General features: G+C 43.7%; 1 protein-coding gene and 1 long non-coding RNA gene across 6 annotated transcripts; one reads left to right on the top strand and one right to left on the bottom strand.

Annotated features, from left to right (window-relative positions):
* Positions 1-1,937: 1,937 nt before the first annotated feature.
* On the top strand, positions 1,938-15,946 carry SNCG (synuclein gamma). The gene is made up of 5 exons (XM_007435776.3): positions 1,938-2,210; positions 10,445-10,486; positions 11,860-11,987; positions 14,408-14,488; positions 15,564-15,946. The coding sequence occupies exons 1-5, from the start codon at positions 2,090-2,092 to the stop codon at positions 15,576-15,578; spliced, it is 387 nt and encodes a 128-aa protein (XP_007435838.1). The 5' UTR covers positions 1,938-2,089; the 3' UTR covers positions 15,579-15,946.
* LOC112541562 (uncharacterized) lies at positions 6,630-26,912 on the bottom strand. Of its 5 annotated transcripts, XR_015793633.1 has the most exons (6): positions 26,623-26,912; positions 12,520-12,621; positions 9,679-9,851; positions 9,265-9,415; positions 7,958-8,040; positions 6,630-7,050 (listed from the first exon to the last, which is right to left on the bottom strand). It is a non-coding gene; the product is annotated as an uncharacterized LOC112541562 (long non-coding RNA). The 5 variants fall into 5 exon arrangements; XR_015793629.1 differs by lacking the exon at positions 9,265-9,415 and having other exon boundaries at positions 9,608-9,851; XR_015793631.1 differs by having other exon boundaries at positions 7,958-9,415.
* Between the last annotated feature and the right edge of the window lie 66 nt (positions 26,913-26,978).

Below are 26,978 nucleotides of genomic sequence, written 5' to 3'. Positions count from 1 at the left end.
GGGTGGCTACGTGTCCTAGTGGTGGCCCAGTCCACTAATAAGGTAAGAGACTTGCTTGAGTTAAGCCAGACTCAAGTTTTCTTGGGAGCAATTTGACAATGCCCTCTTCTGAGATTATTTTTTTTTCCCTTCCACTTTAGACTGTGGTCTTGGGATTTCCTGGGGTCATCCATCCAAGTACATTGTCAAGATAAGCCAAGTTGGCCAAGCACTGACACAAGCTGTAGAAAATAGATAGTAAAGCCCATTTGTGTCTCAGGGCCAATGTTGACATCGGTCAACATTAGGTGGCATTCCATCCTCAACCACAAAAGCCCACTGGGCGACTTTGGGCCAGTCCCTCCCTCTGAGCCCAACTTACCTCAGAGGATTGTTGTGGGGAAAAATAGGAGGAAGGAGTGCTACGTATGCTGCTGAGAGCTCCTGCACAAAAGTCAGTATAAAATAGGAGAACAACAAGCAAGTAAATCAGTGTGTCTTTGGGAAACAGCCGAAGGATGGGATTCTGGGGCTTAGGACAAACAGGACTGAGTCAATTTGCTGGACAAAGGGCAGATGGACTGGCAGTGAGATGCCATGAAAACTTAAGGGTCCTGGGATCTTAAGCTGTAAATATTTATTTTGTTGGTCATGGTCAAAGTTTTTTTTATACTTACCCTTCAATATTTATCCAGCGTGGCTTATGGCAGACAACCATAGGACTACAGTTTATAGTGTAAGCAGCACCCCAACACGAACTTGATATGCTTGAAGATGTCATACAGGACCACCAAACAACATTCCTTGAAGAATGGCCGTTGGTTGATAATGTCTGTGGTGGAGTGAGATATCTCCATATAGTTCTTCAAATACAATCTACAATTTAGGCTGAGCTTTCTCCTCTTCACTACCCAAATGCTTATGGGAGGATGGATTTTTAGTCCCATAGAAGGCATTAACCATGCCCATTTTTGGCAAGAAAAAGTATTTGAAGAGCTTTCAGCAGGAGATCCTCTAATTGAAGGTGTCCTCTGTTTTTCCAGTCCAAGTCTGCCTTAGAGTCTCAAATCCATACTAATTAGAACAAGGGCCTTCAGTTGCTTATCAGCATTAGAGAACAACCAGGCCATGAACTTTCCCCATATATGTAGATGTAGTGTAACTCCAATGAAATTGTAATGATTGCTTCCAAAATTGCATGCATGCATCTAATTGCGCACATGAATAGGTGTGAAAGGAGAGGACTGGAAATGGGTGCCCTCTCTTTTTGACAAAGCATGCACATCCTCTTATCTGTGATGGTCATTTTTGGAAGGGGAAGGTGGTGGTAGAAACACCCTCTTTAGTGGGGGACCACAGCCATTTCCAGGAGCAACTTCCAGCTTCTTCTAGAGTCACCCAACTATCCTTGTGCCAAATAGCAATAATGAAGCTTTCTCTCACTTCAGCAATGGCTGGGTGATGCTCTCAAGATGCTGCAAGTCCCTAGTTGTGAAATAGCCTAGTTTATAAACCCTGAGACTTGTGATAAGCTACCCTGCAGCTCAGATTAAACCTTTATTGAAAAGTGTGATGCTCTGCTGGGTTCCAGTCTTCTCTCTTTCTCTCTCCCCCCCACCACCCGTCCCTTAGTCTCCTGTTTGCCTACACCTTCCTGTGAGAAATCTGCTTTAAAAAGTCGAGAAATGAAAAGCTTTGGGGGGAGGGCAGCTAAAACCTTTGTCTCCTGCTGAAAGTGTTTGCAAAACATGTGTCCTTGAGTAAGCATTGCAGTAGCTCTTTAAAGGGCATTTAAAGACCGTCCCAAAAAGTCACTTACCTTGCTATTCTCCTCCCCCCTTTCTCTGCTGCTTCTTTCTCTAAAGCCTTACAGGCAAATCCATGTCATTAATATTTCAGCATCAACCTCTTGCAGGCATTGGCTACCCTGTGATATGTTTCCTCAATAAGAGCGTGGAAGGACGAGTCAGTCACCCAGTGCCTGCTGCTCTCCTCTGGCAGAGAAGTCGGAGCAAGCCTGTCTCCAGGCGAGAGGGCTGCACAGAGCGGGCAGGCAAACCTTCCACCGGCTTTCAGCAAAACTGTTGCCGAGGCCAGCCATCCAGCCAACATGGATGTCTTTAAAAAGGGCTTCTCCATTGCTAAGGAGGGAGTGGTGGCCGCAGCTGAGAAGACCAAGCAGGGAGTCACCGAAGCAGCTGAGAAGACCAAAGAAGGGGTGATGTATGTAGGTAGGTCAAATGATGTATCTTCTTAACCAGCAGCCACCTTTGCGGTCCCTGGCACGAACCAATCTGTATTTGTGACCTTACAGAACGATGCCCTTGAGATCAGAGCAGGCAAAGGGGGAGGGGGATAGGGCTCCTCTCATATATGACTTTAAAAAAGAGAAAGAGAAAAAGGAAAAGGAAAAGGAAAAGGAAAGGAAAGGAAAAAGAAGGGAGGGAGGGAAGGAAGGAAGGAAGGAAGGAAGGAAGGAAGGAAGGAAGGAAGGAAGGATGGAAGGAAGGAAGGAAGGAAGGAAGGAAGGAAGGAAGGAAGGAAGGAAGGAAGGAAGGAAGGAAGGAAGGAAGGGATATGTGAGACAAATCTTTTCTGCCCTTGGCTGGAGAAATGCTTTGGGGAAGAAGAGCAGGAGGCAAATATGAGTTTGGCTGTAGGTGGTGGGGTTTCTTGGGCCTGGTTCTCATCTGAGAACTTATAACTCTCCCCTTACCCAAAGATTTTTTGTGAGGATAAACCACAAAAGGAAGGAATCAAGAAAGCAAGTGTTTCTCTCCGTATCTGCTTCCTTGTCGCCATGTTTCTCAGCCTTCCCTTCTGGCTGTCTTTGGTCTCTTCTCGCCTCGCCTGAAAAAGAGAGCCAGAGACAGGCTCTCTGAGAGAGGTAAAATCTCTTTTGGCTCCCTCCCAGGAACTGAATTGCATTATCAGTTAAAAGCTGCGCCAAAGGATTCAGGGCTTGTGCGCTATGCAAAGGCAACAGAATCACTCTCCGTTTCCCTGGTCGACACTCAGGGGATGGAATGGAGAAAGTGTTAAGACCGTTGCCACCGTCTGCATCTAAGAGAATTCCTTTTTTTTCTTTGCATTCGCTTGGTTTGTTTCTAACTGCTTATCTGTGCAATCCTGTGCAATCCTTACATCTGTTATTTTGCTCTGGGCTCCCCTGGTATCGTTCCTTATTTTATGATGGCCTGCAAAAGGAAGTTCCCATCCCCATAGCAAGGTATTTCTCCTTTAACACCTGAAAGATACATTAGCACTGCAGTGTCCTCTGATTTCCAGAGCCTGGAAACTAATAGAAACTGTAAGGAATCAGGATTTTGACATGGATGGAGAAATCCTGCATTGTACAGATTTGCCAGAATCATCAACTGCAGTTCCAGAGTACACTAAACCCTACTCTGTCTTAATTCAAGTATGAAGAAACTACCAATATTCATTCATCTAATAAGCAACTATTTAAACCCATCACTGTACCTTGGAAGCATCATGAAGCAGCTATTTTTTTAAAAAAATGGTCAGTTGCATCACCTTCTAGTCTCAAGTCTTGTGTTTTTCTAATGCACAAGTTTTCATTCATGTCAAGTTCAGGAACATTTATAATCCTGTCTGCCAATGAGAATTGCTTTTTCTTTTATTGCCACATAATCCTCCTCCTTCCTCCCTCTGCATTCCTCTTCTGTCTCTTCCCTTTTGCTTCATTTCTCAGGGTGCAGTTGTATAATACTTTGGCAAACACATTTTCCAGTTCATAAATACATAAATTTCTCCCTTCTTTGCCCTGTAACCTTCCCATTTCATCCCAGCATGTATAATTCCTGCTAAGCTTTTTTTTTTTTTATCTGATAACTCAATTTGGAGCACATGTCTGGGAAATGAGATTGCAGGGGAACATCAGAAGAAATGTCTTCAAAGGCCCCGCAGATGTTCCTTTAAATTCATATTCTCCTGAGTCTGCAGACACAGCTTTGGAAGTTTGACCTGGAAGAGCCATACTTTTAAAAATGAAGGGAAAGGAAGCAGGGGAAAAGGATGAAATGGAGGCAAAGTCATCCCTTTGCCCTACTTTTGAAGCATGATTATATTCCAACACATCAGCCATCATCTGAAAACAAATGCCCCAACTAAATTTCCAAATTAGATGGGCAGGTCCACCCTTCTTTCTTTATGTCATGGTATCTCCACCGTATTTTCCTAAAATCCTGATCTAAATGGTCTGCTGAAGCTGCTGAAACATAACCTCTGCAGCAAATTTTAGGAGTTGCTTGGCATCGTGCACCATCGATGGGCAGTGGGAATGTTTAGTTTTAAATAGAAGAATCTTCTCCTCCCCGCCCCACCGATGGAAAAATATCAGCATCTGAATCCGGGTAAGCTAGCTGCCTAGACCAATGTTGTCCAAACTTGGCCACTTTAAGATGAGTGGACTTCAACTCCCAGAATTCCCCAGCCAGCATGGCTGGCTGGGGAATTCTGGGAGTTGAAGTCCACTCATCTTAAAGTGGCCAAGTTTGGACAACACTGGCCTAGACGTTTGGCTGATCTCAACTTTGGCTGATCTCAAAAATCTAAGCAGGGCCATATCTGGTTAATATTTGGATGGGAGAACAGCAGGACATCCCAGGGCTGTGTGCTAGATGGGGGGATCTTAAAACAACATCCTGGGAGAAGGATTTCCATTTCCATCCCCAGAGGCACCGCTGACTCTGGGAGAACAGGCTATGCAAGTTTTTAAATATAGGATCCTTGATGAAGCATTTTGAACTGAATGTAGCAAAATGCCACCCACAGTGTGACTGGGACCTAGGAAACTTGGTTTTAAACAGTTAAACATGTTAACTGGCTCTCGCGATACTGCAGGTTGATATTTTGCTATCAGCCATATGGGAGGGCAGAAATTCCTTCTGCAAAACAAGGCGTGTCCCTTTCAGTCTGGGAACATTGAGTCACCAGCCCACATCTGTGCATAATGTAATACTGGTCGAGATACTCATAGCAAACTGCCATCGCCTCTCAATTCCTTACATAGCCATATTAGTTTTACATGAAGCCCCTCTTGGCACTCCAAGACCCCAAAACAGCACTAGCTGTTGATAAAGTTTGCAGTTGGAGCTTATAAATTGACTTGGGCCTATTAAGGCGGCTATTGGGGTGTCATAATGTTATGTCTTTTTCTAGAATTTTATTTTGATATTGTGGGTGGGTCTGTGCCCTGTGCTAAAGGATAAAGTAAACCACTTCCATATTGTTGAACAGGAGCTGAGCCCAACCCAAAGAGACTCAGAGCTCATCCCAACCCTGTACAACAAGTGTCATCTCCTTTCAGGCTCAGGAAGGCCAAGGCATAGTGAATGCTTCTGGATTCAGCCATCCTACCCATGTGACAGACATTCTTCTCCCCAGCTCCCTACTTCTTTGAAACCACACCAAACTCCTGCATTTAAACTGGTCCATCTTCTTGGAGCATCAGGCAGCCTTCCCCAAGTTGTGTTGGTGTGCTAGGCCTTGATGTGCTTAATCATGGTTGGTTGAATAGGCCACAATGGCTGTGTCTGCACATGGTGCTGAGCCTGATCAAAGAAATTGCGTTTGGCTGAGTGTATTGGCTGGACCCAGAAGCTGTGCATTATCCCATGAATGCAGGTAGGTCTGGCCAGCATGTTTACCCTGCCCCGTTTCACCAAAGGAGAGCAAGGCTGTATCTACTTCTTCCTCCTTTGGGTCTTTTGTCTTTCACATGTTGGGTGCAGAGGTGGGAAGATACTTCTGACGAGAACAAGAGATAAGAGGAGAGGAGATACAAGGGCCCTCTCTCCTCATCTGGTGGGAGATGTCATGGAAGCCCATCGTGTGAGATGCTCACTGATCCACGACTAACAGTAGAACAGCCTCTTCCCTGAGCTTTGGATGGTCCCAACCCTCTTGGCCATTCAGAAGGCCTTAGAAACCTGAGGCTTCAGGGCCAGGAGGTTAGTGGAGCCCGGTTTGTGTACTTTTTCTCTGTGTTGATTGAGAAGCTGGTTATTTCCACCTGGCATCTTTTGTGTTCCCTAGTTTTTATATGCAGGTTTTTGGGCTTACGTTTTGTTAACTACCCAGAGTTATTTGAGTAAGAGGGGCGGACAGACACATTTGCTTAATAAATAAATGATAAATACATGAATATAATAACATGGTTCTTTCTAACCACAGTGCTTGCTGACAGCACAAATCCATTTCGGTTAAAAAGCCATCTTAATCTGGGCTGAAATCATGCCTATGTGTTTTGAAAAATCAAATAAATGCTCCTTTGCCATTACTACTGAATAAAGTTTCAGAAGGAAGGCCCAATATGTGTGTTCAGAAACTACTAGGAAAGGATAAATAAATGTGGAGCTTTTGCAGCCTGGTTGGAAATTAGATGCGAGTCCTTCTTCCACCCTGTGAGAACTTAGCCAGTGAGTCCTTTGCTGGCACCACCTCTCAGATTTGGCACTGCTGTTTTGCAGTTCATTAGCAGGCAACATCTCTCTGCTTTGATGAGATTTTTTCCTTGTGTTCCCCTGCCTCCCCAGCGCTCCCCCCCCCCCCGTCTTCTGTTGACTGTAAACAAGTCCCAGTAATGTTGAGTCATTGCAACAAGAAAGAACAGTGTCAGGATAAAACAGACTGTGCTTTGCAACGACTCCAGCCTTGTCTGCTTTTATTAGAATGAAGCAAATCGCCAGCCAGAGACAGACTCAAGAGAGATGAGTTTAGAATAAGGAACTGGGAACTTCCAGGCACATTCTCAGTCTAGGAACCTGCAGAATAAAACGGAGCTTTCATGCAAACGCCATTCCAGTCAGCAGCCCCATTCTGCTTGCTGTAAAGGTCATCTTGTTGCTGCTGTTGTTGAACAGCTGGGAGCCGAAAACGGTAGGTCAAGGGTGGCTGCAGCCCCTCCAGATCTAAACTAAGCCAGGTTCTTTTCGATTCACATGAGTGGCAGGAGCTTGACTGCACTGCAGCTCAGGTTTGCAATGGCGCTGTTCAGACATCCTCTTTTCTTTTCCTTCGTCATCTCGATGGCTTCTTTCCCAACAACTGTGAAAAAGAAAGCAGAAAGTGTACTCTGCTCACAATCACGTGAACAGATGCAGAGAGGCTAGAAGCAGCATAACTGGCTCCACTGTAAGCCCTCTAGCTTTAGACAAGTCAGTAGGAGGGCTGTGAATATATCACATCCATGCACACGAAGGAAAAAGGGAACAGACAGAGTTGGAATAAGTTGGCTTTAGAAAGAGAAGTTAGGAAAATATGGTTTTCCTTTCAGCAGAACTGCAGTGTCGTTGGCCATAGGAGAGGAAGATGGTGATGTCTTTACTTGCTCGGTCTGCTGATCAGAGGCTAGTGATCTGAGATCCCTGCTCTTCCCATCTTAGGGTTATTTACCTTTAAACCAAATTTGGAGGAATAACCCTTCAAGCAGAAAAAACGTTGTCCACTAACAGAGCTTCAAGCTGAGAATTACAGTATAACATTGGGCATCTGTCTAACCTTCCAGCCAACAGCTCTCAGTTCACCCTCATTGGCAAGAAGTGAATAATGCTACTGGGCATCTTTGGTGAGGGGGAGTGGGGGTGGTTCAAGAGTTACTGAGATAACACACACTGTAGCTGTCTAAGATGACCAGGGCTGGTGTGGAAATTGGGTAGGGGGGAAGCCAGTGGTGGAAAGTCCCAAAGAGGTGAAGCCAACACCACCTCACCAGTTCTCCTGCATTTCCTTCCATCCTGCAGATTGATGGAGAAGGTTTTGACCAGGAACTTTGTTAGATAATGCTTTCCTTGTGCATTCCCATCTGCCCAACATTTTCCCCTTATGTTTCTTCCCCAACAAGCTTCCTTCCCTTCTTCTGGGATTAACCCTTCCCCCACCTATCCTCATGAAGTTGTTCAAGAGCAGTAGGAACAAACTAGGACCACGGCCACAGTCACCCTAGACTACCCACCTGCTGCTTTAGGAAATGATCTTATTACGGCGCTAGAAGGTTCTTATCACGGTGGACAGGGCCAGGTGCTGAATTACTCCTCTCTAGAGACAAATAAAGAGGTGGGAAAGCCCAAATTTCTCAGAGAGGGGGGCATAGAAGAAAAGGGGTCAGAAATTCCTGATTTATGACTAAAGCACTAGAAAAAAATACAGCAGAAATGCCCTTTTCACCCCAAACACAGTCTCATTCTGGACTGATCTCCAAATGCGGGGACCCAAGCCCCTTCTAGTGAAAGCCAGTGGAGTTACTTTGTGATGGCAGAAATGAGCAGATGTGATCAACCCCAGGTGGCCTAGACAGTGACCCTACCATTGACATTTTCCACAGGGCTCAAGATCATGCTACTTTGGCAGCATCGTGGGGAATTTAAATGGCAGCTCCCCCCTCAACTAGTGTAGGCATGCACCTAAAGTGATGCTGAGGATAGGTTGACTGTTGCCCCCAAAGATGCAGTAAAAGAATGGAAGAAGCAAGCAAGAAAGCTTTGCAACGGGAGAGATCAGCTGAGCCTGCAATATCCACTGGGATCCATTCGTCTGTGGCCAGTCGTTTGCTTTTGGCTTGCAACTGCAGTGTTTTGGGGATACCGAGTTCATGCCATGTAGAAAACAAACCAGAACTCGGAGGCCTTGGGTGTGGTCCTTCCAAAGGCAGAGAAGATTAAACGTAGTGGGAAGGACGGTGCTTGAGCTGCTAAGACGAGTTAGCAGCTCTAGAACTGTGTTTTTCAGTTAAATCCAAGAGGAGGTCATCTGTACGGAAGGGATCCTCTCCTACAATTTCCCCCTGAACAGAACACAGTTCAGAAGATGAGTGAAAAGCTGCACTGCACAGCAAACCAAACTTAGTTTGTTTTAATCTCAGTTAGGGTGTGTATGTGTGTGCAGGTTTGGATTAATTTAGGCAGTGTGTGAATATGCAGCCTATCTTCCTTCCAGTGTAAACATCTGCATGTCAGAAAATGTTTCACCAGCCTCCAGGCTGTTCAAATCTTGGGGGTCTTGGTGAGAAAACAGGTTGGCAACTCCGATAGCAGCTGGACATGAATACTGAGCAGTTCAAACTTCAGTAATATTGTCTAAAATTTCAGGAAAAGCTAAAGCTCTGTTGTTGCTAGTTTAAAAAGGAATATTGCTTGACTTTCATGACTATGCTGGAGATTAGACCTGGCTCATTAAAATGCCCGTTCAGCACAACAATGAATAATGGCAAATGAAATTGGTTTGCTCATTAGTATAGCTGCTGCTTTTTTCCCTCTGCTGTACCATCAACCCTTTGGGATTATTTTGCAGATCAGCTCCAGTGAACGTGCAGGCCTCAGAGAAGAACCTTCACACACTTGATTTTGGGTGATTGTTAGTCCAGCTGAAGACATGCAGTAATTCAGAAAAGAAAGAGGGGAAGAAAACCAGATTCCTGGAGTGAAGGATATTTATGGAAAAGTAGAGCTTGGTTTTAAGGTTAAGACCCTCTCCACCTCCCCTAAGCAAATATAAGTTGAAAAGGAGCTTACAGGCATATTTATTTTTTAAAAAAATAAGGCTTCCTGATATTTTTGAATAAATGTGATTTAAAACAGGGGTGACAATAAAGTATGACTTGAATCACCTCTACAATGACTTTTGGCATTGTTAGGCCAAGTAAAATCATCCTTGGATTTGGATAGTTTGAAAGGATACATAAACTTGATGCACGATCCGATGATCTAATTTTCTAAAATGGCAGTGGAGTTTGGCTGTGATGTAGCATCGGGCTGACCTCTGAAGCAGACCAGATGATGTCCTTAGGAGGAGAGCAGAGTTTTCAAGCCATCGGCCAAGCACCAAAGACGTGATGTCCTTCTTTGTAACCCCTGTAGGAGATTTTGCATTTACCTTTTAGGCATCTGAAAAGCAGTAAATGTGGCGAGCAGTTCATAACTCTATATACTTGGGGAAACGTAGTGCCTTTGTAGTGAGAATATAGCTGCATCTACATGGTAGAGTTTTCTCTCTCTCTTTTTCTTATGACCAAAGTGTTGGCTCTGGGACAGCTCCGCAAACAGCAAAGAGCATTGCCCCATTTTTTTATTCATCTACAGACAACTCTTAACTACTCTTTTTTCTCCTCCAAAAATCTTCTTCATTTTTCTCTGGCTAAAGGTCCTCCCTATTTTACCAGAGTGGGGGACAGACTCTTCCTTTAAGAAGTTCTCCTTCCTCAAAAGAGAAAAAAAAGCTGCTATCTAAAATCTGTTTGGTTTGTGGGTTTTGTATTTGAATGGTTGCTCCAAGCTGCCACTTGTCTGAAGTGCCATATTCATCTTGGAAGCAGGAAACTCAATGCCTTTTATCTGGTGACTCATTCTCTGCTAAGCTGTAATACTACCGCAAATATAAATGGATGATTTCTGAAAGCAAAACTAATAATTTTTTCCCCTCTCTCTCTCCTCTCTCCTCCTTACAGGAACAAAAACCAAAGAGGGAGTGGTGCAAAGTGTATCTTCAGGTAAGAGCTTCACACATTTCGGCATTGTGGATTTGCTGCTGGATTCCATATTTTGAATGAGTGACACCCTCTCATATCTTCCTATATCCATGTGGGACTTGCATGAATACATGTGAATTCACATATTTTCCAAAAAATGCTCCATCCATTAACATTATGGAATGTTAATAGAGTATGACTTATTCTTCAGCACTGGAAAGATAAAGACATGGCCCCAACATCTCCAGGGTCTGCAGTGTTGGCAATATTAGCAACTTATGAATGAATCACTTATCAATGTAGATTAGCAATGGATGATTATCATGCAATATGGCCACTCCTTCCATGAAATGCTTGTGTAGTACATGTATAACTGTGAACATAGCCCTATATATTTTGGTTTCTCTTTTAGTTTTCTTGAGTTTTTCTTCTTCTTTCTTTATCATTTTGTACATTGTTTATTTTTCTTTCTCTTTGTTTGCTGTACTCAATAAAAGTAAAAACAAACAAAAATTATGCTACGATGTGGTTTATTTTTAGCTTAATATCCCCAGAAAGAAAACAAGGTTATAGCCTCAGTGGTTTGCACATCAAGAGAATCCAGAAGTCAACCAACCATGTTATGGCGGAATCATGAATGTGGGCTACTATCAGCCTACCATTTTCTAGCTCAGAGCTCTTTGGAAAATAGACCATTTCAGTTATCCAAGTCCCATATTTGTGCATGTGGAAAGTGAGAGCTACACTTTCACTTATGCAAAGCTGCAGAAGAGTTTGCCATATGTTACAAGAATAATTCCAAGCATGTGGTCCATGAGAAAAATGGTTGATGGACTCATGGAGAGAACAAAGAAGCCTTGGTTCGTCTCTTTGGACATCAGAAGGGGGAAAACATCTCAGCAGCTATAAAGTACGTTTCCCCAAGGCAGACAGAGGAAATAATGCATAACAGTCCCTCTACCAGGGTCAACTCTAGACCTTTTTCTATCTGAGGGAAAGACAAGATGGTGTTCCCAGAACTTGTGCAACTTCTTCTATCTTTCAGCTTCAGGGCTTTGCTGGGCTCTATTCTGAAAGTGGGAGCAGACTTGATACATTCTGGGAGGTGGTCTTAAATCCCCTTCAAAATTCCAGAAAGTGCAAAATGAGGGCTGAGCAATCCGCCTCCACCCATTTTGGGGAGGGATTCTGGAGATCACCAGAAGGGATGCTGGTAGCAGGCCTCCCAGATCTGGGCTGCAAAAATGCAGGTGAGGGCAGCAACGAGGTTCATAACTGGCCTCAACTGAAAGATAGCAGACAATTTATGATGGTAGCTTCCAACCACATCCAGAAAGTGGAACCTTCATCTTACTTTGATTCATCCTCTCAACTTCTTTCTGCTTAAACTACAGTTGCTGAAAAGACCAAAGAACAGGCCAATGTTGTGGGAGAAAGTGTGGTGGCCAGTGTGAACACAGTGGCAAAGCAGACAGTGGAAGGAGCAGAGACCATTGTAACCACCAGTGGACTTGTCAAAAGGGTAGGTGTGATCTTTCAGTTTTGCCCATGAATGAGACTTTACCATGTTCCTAATGCTGTGCCTGTGAGATAAGGCCAGTGCAGGGGGTGGTGATATTTGCAGGGGGAAACCATCCAGTTGAATGTGTTCTTAACTTTCCGCCATAGCATCCTTCCTACTTCTTAACCAGATTTCTTCTGGTTTAAGACCAGCGATGGGGAAATGATGCCAGACGGGAAACTGTCAAGCATGGGTGGAGCTAAACAGTTATTTCCCCTCAGTAAACCATTCTTCCTGTGAAAAAGGTTGTAAATCTTGCATGTGACTTGTTTACCCAATAAAGGAATTTCATGAAGGTAGAACTCTCATGTTGCTAGATTTCAACAAGCAGAATGTCTTCCCATTTCCTGCTTGATATTCTTACCACCACTTGCTGAGAGATATAGCCTGTGAATCTCCCTGAGTATGCAGCTGGAAATATTTTAAAAGCATTAAACCTACATGAATCCCCTCCAGGTTGGTATTATTATTAGAAAATAGTTTTGCAACTTACTATAAGAAGCTGGATCTTTATTCACACATGAGCTTCATTGTGAAGGCCATGCTAGTGTCCATGACCTTCTCTTCCTGGCAAGACCAACATCTGGTGAGCTACCTAAGAAGAAGACCAGATACATTAGTGAACATGCCCTTCTCAAAGACATTAGTAATGAAAGTGGCATTTGACCCATTAAGAGCTGTAAAACGGGCAATAGATACAACAATTGTATCTTGAATATGAGGAAGAACAGAATACAGAGAAAACCATTAGTGACACGATACAGAAACTGAACAGATGTTTGAGCAATGTTTGTCCTGGGATTTTATTGGTTTTCTCTGTACATTCTGCAGCAACCGTTTCATGGAACATTCGATTGGCTGTTTGTACAACTGAAAGTTACTAATTTTTCTGCCTACTTGTGGGGGGTTTTTTGTAAAGAAAAGCTCTGCAAATGCTGTTGGTTCATTCCAAAGACTTCCAGTCCAGCATCTCATTTTCTCCAAAAACCAATTATGGGAAATTTGCAAGCACAACAGTAGGTCCACAAAGCTTTCTGGGAAACATCAAGAAAAAAGAGAATACAAGGCTTTGATTCTTGGGTCTTTTTATCGTCAGAGACCAAGATAATTGATTATGGCGTTTCCTCCACAAAATAGCAAGCTCTTTATTTAGAGAAGTACCTCTGATGTCATAGGAATTCTTTTAAAAATGCTTCAAAATAATAGCTAGGTAGAGCTTTGTTTGGAAGAATGACTTCCTGCCCAGAAATCTTTTGGTTTGGTAGGGAATATTCTGAAACATTAGATGATACTGTCCTAAAATATTAGGCTGGTAGGCCTTGGGTCACATGTTCTTGATTTAGAGAGTGGCTGTGTCCAAAATTAGTATCTCTCGATGTGTCAAAGTTGTCAAATCTATATTGGCATGGCGAGAGAAGGAACATGCAGACCAACACATTTCCATCCTGTAGTTGTGCTCCAGTTCAGAAAGAAAGGAAAAAAATCTCACGATGCTCCTTTCCTGCCTGGTTAAAAATAGAGGGTGAGTCAGAGATGTGAAGTCATGATGAGGGATGCAGACACAAGAGAAACAAACAGAGGATGTGATTCTCAAGCCCACCATTCAGAATTAGAGATGAGCTTGGATGTTTCCCCAGGACCAAGGAAACACACAGACAATTGTTTGTATCCAGAGCACATGCTTGCCTCATTCATGTATAAATTGTTGGCGAGCGGCAGGGAGGGTAGGTCTAAGGGAAGGAGCTAAATCAACCCCTTTCCTAGTTTACATTCTTAAATTTAGACCATTAACTCCATGCTTCATAGCCATTTAGTATTTGGATGGAAGACCACCAGGGGTCTCCAGAAGTGTAGGCCAGATGGGGAAGTGAAAAAGAAAACAAAAAACAAACCTTGGAGGAATCACGAGCAGGGAAATCCCAACAGCCCTGCCTGGCTATGTTCACCGAGTCAGCAGAAACTGAGTTTGAAGTTCAGCAGGGCCAGGATGGGAAATTATATTTGCATCGGTTCTCTGTATGCAACAGAGAAAAACGAAACAGTACAAAATGGGACACAGTGAATAGCATTCAGCTTGGGCAATCTCAGCTTTTCAGTGTTTATAGTCTATGTGCCTGGCCCTTGTGTGCAGAAGAACAGTCTTCATGGATTCAACCAAGATTCGTCTTAGTCCAACACTTTGTTCCAGATGCGTGGATTGTGGACCAGCTCCCAGAATGCTTCAGCCATTGCTGAGCATTCTGGGAATTGAAGTCCACACATCTGGAAGCTACCCAGAATGGGAAACCCTGACCTGAGGAGTTCCTCCAGCCCTCTGGTCATTCAGGCATCTGATTATATTTTGATCCAGTAAGGAGGTCCTGTTCTTGTATGTTCTGCAGGAGGATTTAGAGCATCCGGCGCAGCTTGAAGACCAGCCTGCTGGGGCTGGGGAAGGTGACACCCCAGTGGAAGCCACAGAGGTAAAGAAGTGCCTCAGCTCAGCTAACCCCAGAATCTTTGATTGTGGGGGTCAGGGAGTGTCAAAAAATTCAAGATCACAACTACGTGATCCAAGCTCTACTGTTCCTCACTTCCTTGCTGAGATGGTTACCATTTATTTTCTCCATGAAGTGCTTTCAAATCTTTGCTCTACTGCTTTTTATCAAAATACTCCCTTCTGGTGTCCCCCCCCCCCCCATTCTTCCTCCACCCCAATTTCTAGACCATTTTGACATTATGCTTGGCTGGAGATGATCATGAAGAGAGTTGAAAGTAGATTGAAAACCCTTCAGCTTCAGCCAATGACAATCCATGGTCCTCCAGATGTGTCCCAATAACTCCCACACAAATTCAATTATCAATGACTATTAATTGAATTATTAATTAAATATATGAACTTAGCTTAATGTTAATAATAAATGCAAGTCATTTTTTGAGATTTATTTAGCAGGACTGTTCTGGATTAAGTATGTTAACAGCTTAAGGATGGAATTTTTTTCAGACCAAAAGCCTCTTGTTAAAGCATGGATACACTTACTTAGATGTGTATATGAATCTCAACTTATATTATCATTTTAATAATTTCATGCTTTTTACAATGCTTTTATAACTTTTTAAATGGCAGCATTCAAAGCAACTAACTCTGACTTGGTCTCTTCCTTAATATTCACTTCACCTTTAAAGAAATATGGAAATACTCAGGCATCTGCAAATGATGCAAATTACATAATTTGCATATTGTTATTGTTACTGTTGCTGTTATTGCAATAGCAGCAGCAGCAGCAGTGTTAATTGTATTTTTATACTGCCAAATCATTCAGGCTCCCTGTGGCTTGCAACAAGATTATATACAATAAAATATCCACAGAAAAGAAAAACAATTACGGAAAACAAATAAATTTAGCCCACCTTCCTAGTAATGCCCCAATCCCCCCAAAACTCATTTAGTTTATAATGGAGGCTATGCTGCCCACCTGTGTTTTGATATCCACACTGTAGAGTTGGTGGCTTTTTGGGAGGTAAATTAATTTATTTTCTTGCCTTTTTTCTTCTCAGGGTAAAGGAAATTAACCTTCTCCAGGTCTTCTCCTACAGTATGAAACGTGAGAATCCCAGGAGTAAATGCAGACCTGTTAGAGGACACTAGAGCAGGGAAATCTCTCATAGTCCTACGCTAACTTCATTCAGCACGACAGGCTTTCCTTTGCCTCATTCTAACCTATCCTAGCTGGGTGGCAAACTGCTGATTGTACGTTTTAGGGCCACTGTACGTGTCTCCTTTGTGGCTTCCTTCCTTACCCATCTCTGAGCCTTCCAAGAGTGCGGCTTGATAGCCATTTCACACCGTCATGGTTGGAATCACTGATTGATGTATTTTTGCTCATTAGTATCAGCACTTTATTTCCTTAGAAAGGGTGGACCTTTTTTTTTTCTAAAGAGACAAAATAAAATCTTGTTTCAACTACGTCCTTGTTCTTCTACTTTTTTAAATTCATCAGTCTGACCATAAGTATTGTCTGCTCGCTGTTTGCTCTTGTAAGGCCATATTGCACCATAGAGTGGCAGTTTTGCATCTCAAAACACACATCTCCCTCAATCTTGCCCTGTCACTACCAAGCTGGAGAATCTGGGCACGGTGCCTTCAAGAGACTGTGTTCTTCAGAATGTCCCATCCACTGCTAAGGTCACCTTGCTGCCTTTCTGCTTTACGTGACGTTGCTTTTCTTTCTCAGAAATGATACCTCATCATCCTCTCTCCTCCCACTGACTACCAGCCAACCAGCATCTTCCATAAAAGATCTGGATGAACACTCAGCCGGTCAGAATTCAACACTAGGGATCACTTAAAAGAAAAGCATTGTATAAAGAGTGAATAGCAGATAGCTGAGCCAATCAGATGCTGCCTTCTGGGAGGCACAGCTACCAAGATCATCAGTGCAGCAATAAGTCCCTCCCAGTCCAAAGTTATCATAGTTTGTGTGCCCCAAAGGCAACACTGGATTCATTTCAATCATCAGTTGCCTGTTTCTGACTGTGGGAGATGTTTTTAACATTTAAAAGGTTGTCTGGTGCAACTCTATTGTTGAGTCTGGGACTCATTAGGAGGCCCAGCTGGCTGGCTGCACAAAATCTAAGGAGCATCGTTGCAATTGTGTCTGAAGGAAGACATGGAATCATTTCCTCCAGGGTCCAAAGATGATACACAAAGGTGTCCAATAGAAGCCCTGTTGACATCAAAATGGCATCCCATGTGTGATGCCATCATCCTCCAAATGTGGGAATGACTTCCTTCCATCATTTCAAGATGCAAGTATGTAATTCATGCCATTTTTATGATGACATTGTGACACATGTATTGTCTCTTGCTCCCCCTGGGGATGCCAGTGGTGAGAGGAGTTAGTTCCACACATTTGGAGGGAGCCACCTTGGAAAAGGCTGTATGGAGGCTTCCTAAACAGCTTAATGGAAATTATTATTGCAGTCCAAATTTCCAGGCAGGAAGGTGAACAACGAAGATTCAACTCAGGGTCAATGGGAAGGGAAGAGAATAAGAACAACCGGAAAAGGTCCTGTTTTTAGAGGGATGATGTAGTAATAGTGAAAGGGCACCTGGAACTGAAGCCTTCAAAACATCTAGGGAATGTAAGCTCCCAGGAGAGGAGAGAAAGCTTTTACAGATCCTAGCAACCCAGCACTGTTAGTGAATGTATTTCCATGGACATCCAGGAACAGATCAAGACACAAATCCCTCCTTCTGCTCAACCATCCAACTTTGGCTAACAGCAACCCCATTTGTCTTCTTCCTGACATTTCAATGTCTATCAGATTTCTCCTTCTTTCTGACTGAACACCCATGCTGCTACTTTGCACACATAAAGGCAAAACTCCCCTGTCAGTCATGCCTGAATCCTGCTAATTTTATGGACTCATCCATGTAGTTTTCTTGGCAACCGTGGTTGGCCATTATCTGTTTCTATTTTCTTTTTTAATTTCTTAGTCTAGCCCACACCCTGGCATTTCATGGTGGATTCCCCTTCAGCTGCTAACCATTTCGGCCCTGCTTAGCGTCTTGAGCAGTGTTTCCCAACCTTGGCGACTTTAAGACGTGTGGACTTCAACTCCCAGAATCCCGCAGCCAGCACAGCTGGCTGGGGGATTCTGGGAGTTGAAGTCCACACGCCTTAAAGTCGCCAAGGTTGGGAAACACTGGTCTTGAGTCCCTTAAAGCTTAACTGGGTGCTTCTTTTTAGCTAGGCCTTCAACCAACCACACTTCTGTTAACAGGATTCTTCAAATGGAGAGAGTGTGTGTTGTTGTTATTTGCTCTCAGATGGAGCTGAGGATTTTTAAAAAACCCACAACATTATGAATGTAAAACAGAGTGAGTAGTCCACTGCCCTTGTTCCTGTAACTTCAGAAAAAAACAGACTTTCAAATACTGCATGAACTAAGTGTGTGGACCAGGTGTATTCTGCAAAGTATTTGTTTACCAGGATTCACTGATGTAAAGTTGCCAGTGTGCCCTACACAATGTTTTGCAAACAGTCCAGCTCAGTATAGATTCAAACTTGCATTGTGGATTCACTGGTTTATCTTCCAACCGTATAATTTTACAGCTAAAAGCTGCAACGCCCCAGTTCCAAACCGTGACCTGGTTATTTTGCATGGTTCCGTTTACTGTCTTCATTTCTTGTCTCTTCTGAGAAGTTCATGTGTTGCTGTGTGCCTGTGTGTCCAATTCCCCTGGATCTGGACAGCACTCAATGTTCAATTGCCAGTCTCCAATCACTGTTTGCTCTTTTTTCTTTATTAAAAATCCAGGTCAAGAGACAGGAGCCATTAAAGGCCAGTCCAATGCTGCATTAAAGGGTGAGCAAACCATGCCTGATTTACTAAAATAAACTACTTTGGTAATACAATTACTTAAATCAATATTGGCAGTGCTGCCAATGAAGCACAAGGACCATTGACCTAAACCTCACGGAAAAAGGACTGGATTGGAAGTTCTGCTTCAGCTTACCTGAAGAGGGAAAACCCAAGGAGAAATCAAGCATGGCGTTATTTACTGCATACATTCCCCTCCATGTTTTTGGACAGTCATTCATTATTGCTCATGAAGTTTGATGGCTGGTCCAGCTCAGCCTTTGCCGAACTCTTGAGGTGGGACTACAGCAAAGAGGAACCCTAGAGGCCAGGGCGAGCTTAAATGGTTCATTCGGGGTACAAAGCTACAGTAATTTCTCCAGGTCTTCTCCATAATTCAAGTATTCGTATGAAGCTTGGTTGCATTTCATAATCTAACCAGATGGCTCTCATGTAAAGTAACATAGTTTTCCAGGCTGTGTTAAACAGACTCTATTTATGCAAGACTACATTTCTGGGTGAAAAGAGACGTGCTAGGAAAAGTCAACTCATAGCTACAGTGGGGCAAAACAGTATTTAGTCAGCCACCAATTGTGCAGGTTCTCCCACTTAAAAAGATGAGAGAGGCCTGTAATTTTCATCATAGGTATACCTCAACTATGAGAGACAAAATGGGGGAAAAAATCCAGAAAATCACATTGTCTGATTTTTAAAGAATTTATTTGCAAATCATGGTGGAAAATAAGTATTTGGTCACCTACAAACAAGCAAGATGTCTGGCTCTCACAGACCTGTAACTACTTCTTGAAGAGGCTCCTCTGTCCTCCACTCGTTACCTGTAGTAATGGCACCTGTTTGACCTTGTTATCAGTATAAAAGACCCCTGTCCACAACCTCAAACAGTCACACTCCAAACTCCACTATGGCCAAGACCAAAGAGCTGTCAAAGGACACCAGAAACAAAATTGTAGACCTGCACCAGGCTGGGAAGACTGAATCTGCAATAGGCAAGCAGCTTGGTGTGAAGAAATCAACTGTGGGAGCAAGAATTAGAAAATGGAAGACATACAAGACCACTGATAATCTCCCTCGATCTGGGGCTCCATGCAAGATCTCACCCCGTGGGGTCAAAATGATCACAAGAACGGTGAGCAAAAATCCCAGAACCACATGGGGGGACCTAGTGAATGACCTGCAGAGAGCTGGGACCAAAGTAACAAAGGCTACCATCAGTAACCCACTACGCTGCCAGGGACTCAAATCCTGCAGTGCCAGACGTGTCCCCCTGCTTAAGCCAGTACATGTCTGGGCCCGTCTGAAGTTTGCTAGAGAGCATTTGGATGATCCAGAAGAGGATTGGGAGAATGTCATATGGTCAGATGAAACCAAAATAGAATGTTTTGGTCTAAACTCAACTCGTTGTGTTTGGAGGAGAGAGAATGCTGAGTTGCATCCAAAGAACACCATACCTACTGTGAAGCATGGGGGTGGAAACATCATGCTTTGGGGCTGTTTTTCTGCAAAGGGACCAGGACGACTGATCCGCGTAAAGGAAAGAATGAATGGGGTCATGTATCGTGAGATTTGGAGTGAACACCTCCTTCCATCAGCAAGGGCATTGAAGATGAAACGTGGCTGGGTCTTTCAGCATGACAATGATCCCAAACACACCGCCCAGGCAACAAAGGAGTGGCTTCGTAAGAAGCATGTCAAGGTCCTGGAGTGGCCTAGCCAGTCTCCAGATCTCAACCCCATGGAAAACCTTTGGAGGGAGCTGAAAGTCCATGTTGCCCAGCAACAGCCCCAAAACATCACTGCTCTAGAGGAGATCTGCATGGAGGAATGGGCCAAAATACCAGCAACAGTGTGTGAAAACCTTGTGAAGACTTACAGAAAACGTTTGACCTCTGTCATTGCCAGCAAAGGATATATAACAAAGTATTGAGATGAACTTTTGATATTGACCAAATACTTATTTTCCACCATGATTTGCAAATAAATTCTTTAAAAATCAGACAATGTGATTATCTGGATTTTTCCCCCCATTTTGTCTCTCATAGTTGAGGTATACCTATGATGAAAATTACAGGCCTCTCTCATCTTTTTAAGTGGGAGAACTTGCACAATTGGTGGCTCAGTAAATACTTTTTTGCCCCACTGTATATGTAAAGTGGTTTTTTGCCTTTTGCAGTTCTCTAAATGTTTTTATTATTATGGTTGATCACACAGTCAGCCAGATGTTTAGACTGGATTTAGCATTTTTATCCAGCTATGGAGTCCTTCCCAAGGGCCTGGGATAGGCAGATGTAGTTGTTTGGTGGTGTTAAAGGTCTCGTCGCAGGATGGAAGCTGTTCCAAGTAAAGCTGCCTTTTGCAATGGGCTGATGGTGATTTTGTCAATGCCGATGGTCTTCAAGGGGTGCTCCAGATGTTTTGGGATTGCACCCAAGTTGCCTATTACTATTGGTACTATCTTTTCTTTTGCCACAGTCATTCTATTTCTATTTTCAGGTCTTTATATTTTGTGATTTTCTCGAATCCTTTCTCTCCTATTCTGCTGTCTCCAAGTATTGCAATGTCCAATATCCAGACTTTTTTGTCTTATCAACATATTATTATTATTATTATTATTATTATTATTATTATTATTATTATTATTATTATTATTATTATTATTATTTTATGGGACATAAGATGTCATTGCGTCCCAGCAATTCCAGCAGTCTCAGCACAGGAGGGAATTCAATCCAACGTGTAGAATTAAAAAAGCAGCTATTACAGTACAGAAAAATATGTAAATTTGATGTAGTTTTTCCTTCCAGCCACAAGATGGAGCACAAGCCTACAAAGATGCATAGCTGAATTTTGCCCTATTTGTTTCCCATGGCATTTTGTTAAAGGAGCAATGCATTCTGAGATCAGACACAAAGGCTACAGTTTTTTATGATTATGTGGACCAAATTGTCCCAGGAAATATCAACTAGAAAGAGCACGGCTCAAGTCCCACCTTGGTTATGAAAATCACAGGAAATTTGGAGCCAGTCACTGGTCCAGATGTTAACCTAACATCTGGAGCTGCCTTGCAGACAGCAACGAGAGAGGGGAACCCTTTGGGGAGATGTTGGGTGTTAATGCGGCAAGGAAGTCCTAAATGTTGCCACTTACAAGCCATTTATATGCTTAACTCAGTAACTGAGTTAGTATGCGCCCTGGGGTCAAACCAGACAGGGAATCATAGGTTAATTTTGCACAGCAACATGAAATCATGTCTTATCCATATCAAGCTTAGCACAGGTGAATGCAGTGCTAGATGAGCCGATCTGACCTGGTGAACATGTGACCCAGACAGAGCCATCTTGTCTTCAAATTATTCATAAAATTATATGTGGCGATATTACCCTGAATGACAGAATGACTGACCCTGGGTCAGAATCAGAACTGAGACGTGTGTTCAAAGCATCAGTGCTAAAATAGGTGGTCATGTCTCAAGTGAATGATACCACATATGTAGATGGGGAAAAGGGTCTTCTCTCTGTCCTGTGCACCACAAAGCCTAGAATTTTTTCCTGAATTTTATGAAGTTCAGGAAATCTCCCTGAAGTATACGAAGTTCACACTTTCCCCTGTGCCTTCAGTTAATGTGCACCTAATATGATGCCTGCATTCTTGTATGAAAGCAGATGGGCTGGAAATGGGCCAATGAGCTGGTTGATGCGGAGGTGAAGCCTGCTATCTCCACGATTGATGAGAATCATCCTAAATGTTCCAAGGTAAATATGTGCAAAATGTTCAGTCGTCAGCCATGCTGCGGAACTGAATTTGAAGCATGGCCCAACCCTCTCCTTTACTCAGTTTAAATCTTTATATCCTGCCTATCTTCTAGGTGTTCTAGGTGACTCAAGTCCCTGAAAAAGACTTCTCCCCATCCCTGCTGCATGGACCTTTCTCATGCTTTCAGCCTAGGAAATGCTGAGAGCATCTGCAGTGACCCGGGATGAATCCAGATGAATGTGGCATCTCTAATTGCCCGAGGCTGTAAGTGAGCAGCACTTGCAAAAACACCATTTGGCAGCAAACCATCTGACAAAAGTCTCCACCCCGGGACTTCCTTGTTGAAACAGCACTCCGCAGTTTCCACTTGTCCCAACCAACTTTCCGGCCGTACCGTTTTGACCTGTATTCCCCTGCTTCCCTCCCACAACTGGACAGAAACAACTACAAGGTGACCGGATCATCTTGATTCTTCCAAGCTCTCCATTCGGTTTTCCACACCCATTGATTAATTGATTGACTGAGGATTTAGAACAGACTCTTGATCAAGGAATCACCACAGAATATAAGCAGTGGAAACTGCACTGCAACACTCAAAACAAACCATCTAAGAAGAGAAGCAATGGTCAGCGTTACCCCAAAATTTTGGCCAATACAGTCTTTGCTTGATCCTGGACTGATCCCAGTCTTGGCACTGGGTTAGCCTCTTGGGAAGGGCACAACCAGGCTGTCACAGCCCAGAAGGGTCACATCATCATGTATCCTCCCAAAGAAAGAGTGCAGAAGATCTCAGCAGATTTTAATACTCAGGCAGAGATCCCTCAAATATTAAGGCTGCAAACAGTTTATGGCTTCCAGGACAGCTGTACCATGCTGGCCTTGACAGGTGTCAGAAACCTAAGCAGGGTCATGCCTGGTTAATACTTGGATGGGAGACCTCCAGAAAATCCCAGAGCCATGGGCTAATCTGGGATGTCAAAAAAGGGCCAAACCACTTCTGCGTTATTGCTAAGGCGACTATATGGAGTTGGGCTTGATTCAAGGGAAGCTTCATCTCTCCAGTTCCTTTAAAGCAGTGTTGTCCAAACTTGGCCACTTTAAGATGAGTGGACTTCAACCATGGCTGGCTGGGGAATTCTGGGAGTTGAAGTCCACTCATCTTAAAGTGGCCAAGTTTGGACAACACTGCTTTAAAACAAGCACAGCCATTCTGGTAATTAATCTTAAGCACGGTTTCTCCTCATACACTTCTATGAGCTTTTTTTTGCTTGTTTCACAAAACACGGTTTTCACTGCTTACAGACCGTGAACAGCATCAGTGCCGTTGCCCTAAGTGATTGGCAAGGACTGTAAGATATTGAGCCCACCCGCACCCCAAGGATGGAAGCGGAGCTCTTGGAGCAAAGTTGCCCATCCCAGTGCCAGCAGTTTCCCCATCTGTGTCCCACTTCTTCTTGACTGCACCTCAACCCGGTCTAATTTCTCTTGGCAGCAGCCACTTCCACCCCCACCCTCCATTCCTTACGTTTTCTAAAATCTGGGCCACGCTTTGTTCTGGTTTTGTGTAGCAGGCTAAATGTTGGCCCCGTTCTTTGCTGTGGTCACTCCACCAGGAAATTGGGCTGGCCAAAACCCTCCCTCGTTTCCAGGTCTCAGAGGCTCTGCTGCACTGCAGTTCAGCAGTGGGACCTCCAAGTCCAGCGGGACGGCTCTTAACCTCTCAAACGCTCAGTCAATACAGACATCCCGTCCCTGAAGCCTGATGGAGGCTCACGCTCCCCACTTTCTTGCCTGTTTCTTTATTTTTCTTTTATAATGCATGGTTAGTGATGCTGAGTGCAGACTGGGCCAGTTTTAACCACTTTTGTTAAGTATGAAGGTATGCAGACACGGATTTATTTTCAGATCGCAGAAGTGGCAAGACCAAGCCTGCCAATTTCATGACATCAGCCCTGTAAACAAGAGGTAAGATAGCAATTTGCAGATGGGCAAGTGATTATATTTTTTCCAGATGCGCTCATAGCAATTGTATGCTGTGGACCGAAGCACTGTGTTTGTGAAAGAGAAGTAAATTCTGTAACAAGCAGAAAGCTGAAGAAAAACCTTCCAGCAATCTTATCTTCTAGCCGAGTGTTCTCCTATCTGGGCAACCTTCAGGTGTGTGGACTTCCACTCCCAGAATTCTCAGCAATGGCTGTACTGGCTATGGCATTCTGGGAGCTGGTCTGCACAACTTCAGTTTGCCCAGATTGAGAACGATTGCAGCTGACCGATGTATTAAATTCCAGCTCCCAGAATCCCCAACAGCTCCCTAGGAATTATAATGCTGTGCCCATCTACACTGAATTTAATGGGATGCAATTCTGAGTAGATGGGCATGGCATTATATTGTCTAAAGGCGTTGAATACAATTTACATGCAGTTCAGGGAGCCTATTCTATTTTTTTTTCCCCAGGTAAATCCTGTAACTTGGTATCAGAACCTGAAGAGTAATGGATGGGATTCCAGCTTGAAGAAATAAAATTGGAAGGATTAAGAGGTCCGTTTAGCAACTGAGGAATGTTTACAGCCCAGTCTGTTGGCTAAGGGAAGTATCTGATGTTGTCTGTCAATATAGGACAGATATCTCACCTTACTTACTTCCTGACACCCTTAAAAATCACTTTATTCTGAGAGCAAAAGGCCTTCAGTTCTATCCTTCTTTGGAGTCCTGTTATGTATTTTTCTTACACGATCAAAAATTTCATCTTCCACCAAATGTAAAAAGACTTTCCACCGAAAACAAACATGATTCGCATCAAAGCCAAAAAACACACAAAATCATAAGCCTATTAAAAGTAGGCATATCTTCTTGAATTTGGGGGCATTACACCTGCTTTATCCTTCACCTTTTTATTTTGATTCTCCTTCCATCTTTTAAAAATTTGAAAAGAGATTTTTTTTTACTTTTAAGCATTCAAAACAGGGACAGGGGAGCAGCACTACTGAAGCAATCAATTTTAAGTCACCAGTGGATCAAAATATAAAATCTTTTATCCTGGAAACCATCTGTTTTGCCCAGCCTCACCCATGAACACGTGCCTGGCTCTGAAACTGGGTGCTGACGGAAAAGGAAGGAAGCCAGCTGGGGCGTTTGCAGTGAAGGACGGGCGTGGGGGGAGACGTCCCTGAAAGTCAGCGATCACCACCTCTGCAGGACTCCCATGCCATTCCCTGCTTTGGGAATTACCTGCAGCCCTGTGTCTGAAATGGAAAAGGGGTCCTATTTTCTTTTTCTTCCAGTTTGTCACCTGGTCTTTGCTGCTGGCCACCATCCAGAGTAACAGGTATAGACATTAATAGGCCAAGTTGAGTCCTGTTGCATTCAGAGTCCCAGAGCCGCCCAGAGTCCCCCATTAGGGGGAGATGGGTGAAGATAAATCTACTAAATAAATAGATAAATTCAGTTTACAGGAGTGCTTAGTCTACAACAAAGCTCTGTTGAAGGAGCCAAGAGACCCTCTTCTTTCTTCTTTTCTCTTTTTCAGAACCAGGAAGCAAACAAGCAAAAGAACCTTGAACCCCATAGAAATAACCAGCAACCACACTTCTCCAAAACAAGGAAAGTCAGTGATAACCAGGGTATAGGCAGGGTTTTCAGGCTTTGGGGGTATGCTGGGGTTTGCAGCATGGGACCAGCACCAAAGGCAGGGAAGGAAATGAAGGGTCTCTTGACTCCAGCTTGGTTGCGGTTGACTTTGTGGACCCACAGATGGCAACTTTCCCTACCAACGTGCCAATCCCATCTACACAACTCAGGAGCCTCAATCAGGAGCTGCTTCTGAAGAACCGATTGACTGCATGACACCTCCACAGCGCTTTCTTGGCAGCAAAGTGGAAGTGGTTTGTCATTACCATCTGCTAAAATGAAGGCTTTTGCACCTCCCAATCCAGTCTTCAATCCTAGCATCCCTTGGTGGACCAGTCTCCCACCCAAGTACTAACCAACCTGGCTCTGCTGAGCCTCTGCAAAACACTGTTTCCAATCAAAGCTTCTCATGCAACTGTAGACACCTTAGACAAAGAACCTGTCAAGGGGTTGCAGAAAACAACCCAATAGGAGCCATTTCAGGTTACTTCCTCATAGTTAAAACTCAGAAGTAACATCTAAGAGCTCCAGTCTTCCCTGGACAAGACACTTCCTTCTGTATTTGCTCACTTCCTCCAACATTTGCATCTTCTCCTCAGCAACACCACAATACACAAAGAAGGACACAATCTGCCAGAGACTTAAAGGCTAACCTGGTTTCCAAATCTGCAGTAGCAGAACCGGTGCTTCTAGGATCACATGTGAGACCTTCTGCTTCCAAACCCCATGATGTATCAACAAGATATGCTTTCTTCCCTTTTGAGAAACCTTGTCAAAGGGAACATTGTCAACCAACCCATAGCATTCACTAGAACCCGAAATTTGGGCCAGTCTGTGCAATTTGCGACTTACCAGACTCAAAGATGGTCTGTCAGATCTTTTATCTAGGGCTTGACTCATGAATCTTCCTTTTTTTCCCCCCTCCTCTTCCAGCCCTGTAAGCCAAGGGCCAAATGCTCCTACCTGCCGGGCTGCATTTCATGTAATCAGAAGGTTGCAAAGTTGACTTAAAGTTGAAACCTTGCCCAACTGAACAGTTCACAATTCTTGGCAGCTGTGAGCCTCTCCCCTACCCCCACGCATTCCATACGTTGCAAGGCACTGTTATTCTATTGCGGCCTTAGAGCCCCTGAGTCATAATCTTCCCAGTGGAAATATTTTCGAAGAGCCAGGGAAATAGTCTGCCTTGCCAACACTCCCGACAACAA

Source organism: Python bivittatus, unplaced genomic scaffold, assembly GCF_059951505.1.
Source record: "Python bivittatus isolate LINGU-HERP-01145 unplaced genomic scaffold, Pbiv_v1 ctg000050_np1212, whole genome shotgun sequence".
Classification (NCBI taxonomy): Eukaryota; Metazoa; Chordata; class Lepidosauria; order Squamata; family Pythonidae; genus Python; species Python bivittatus.
This window is presented reverse-complemented; position numbering and strand designations above follow the sequence as displayed.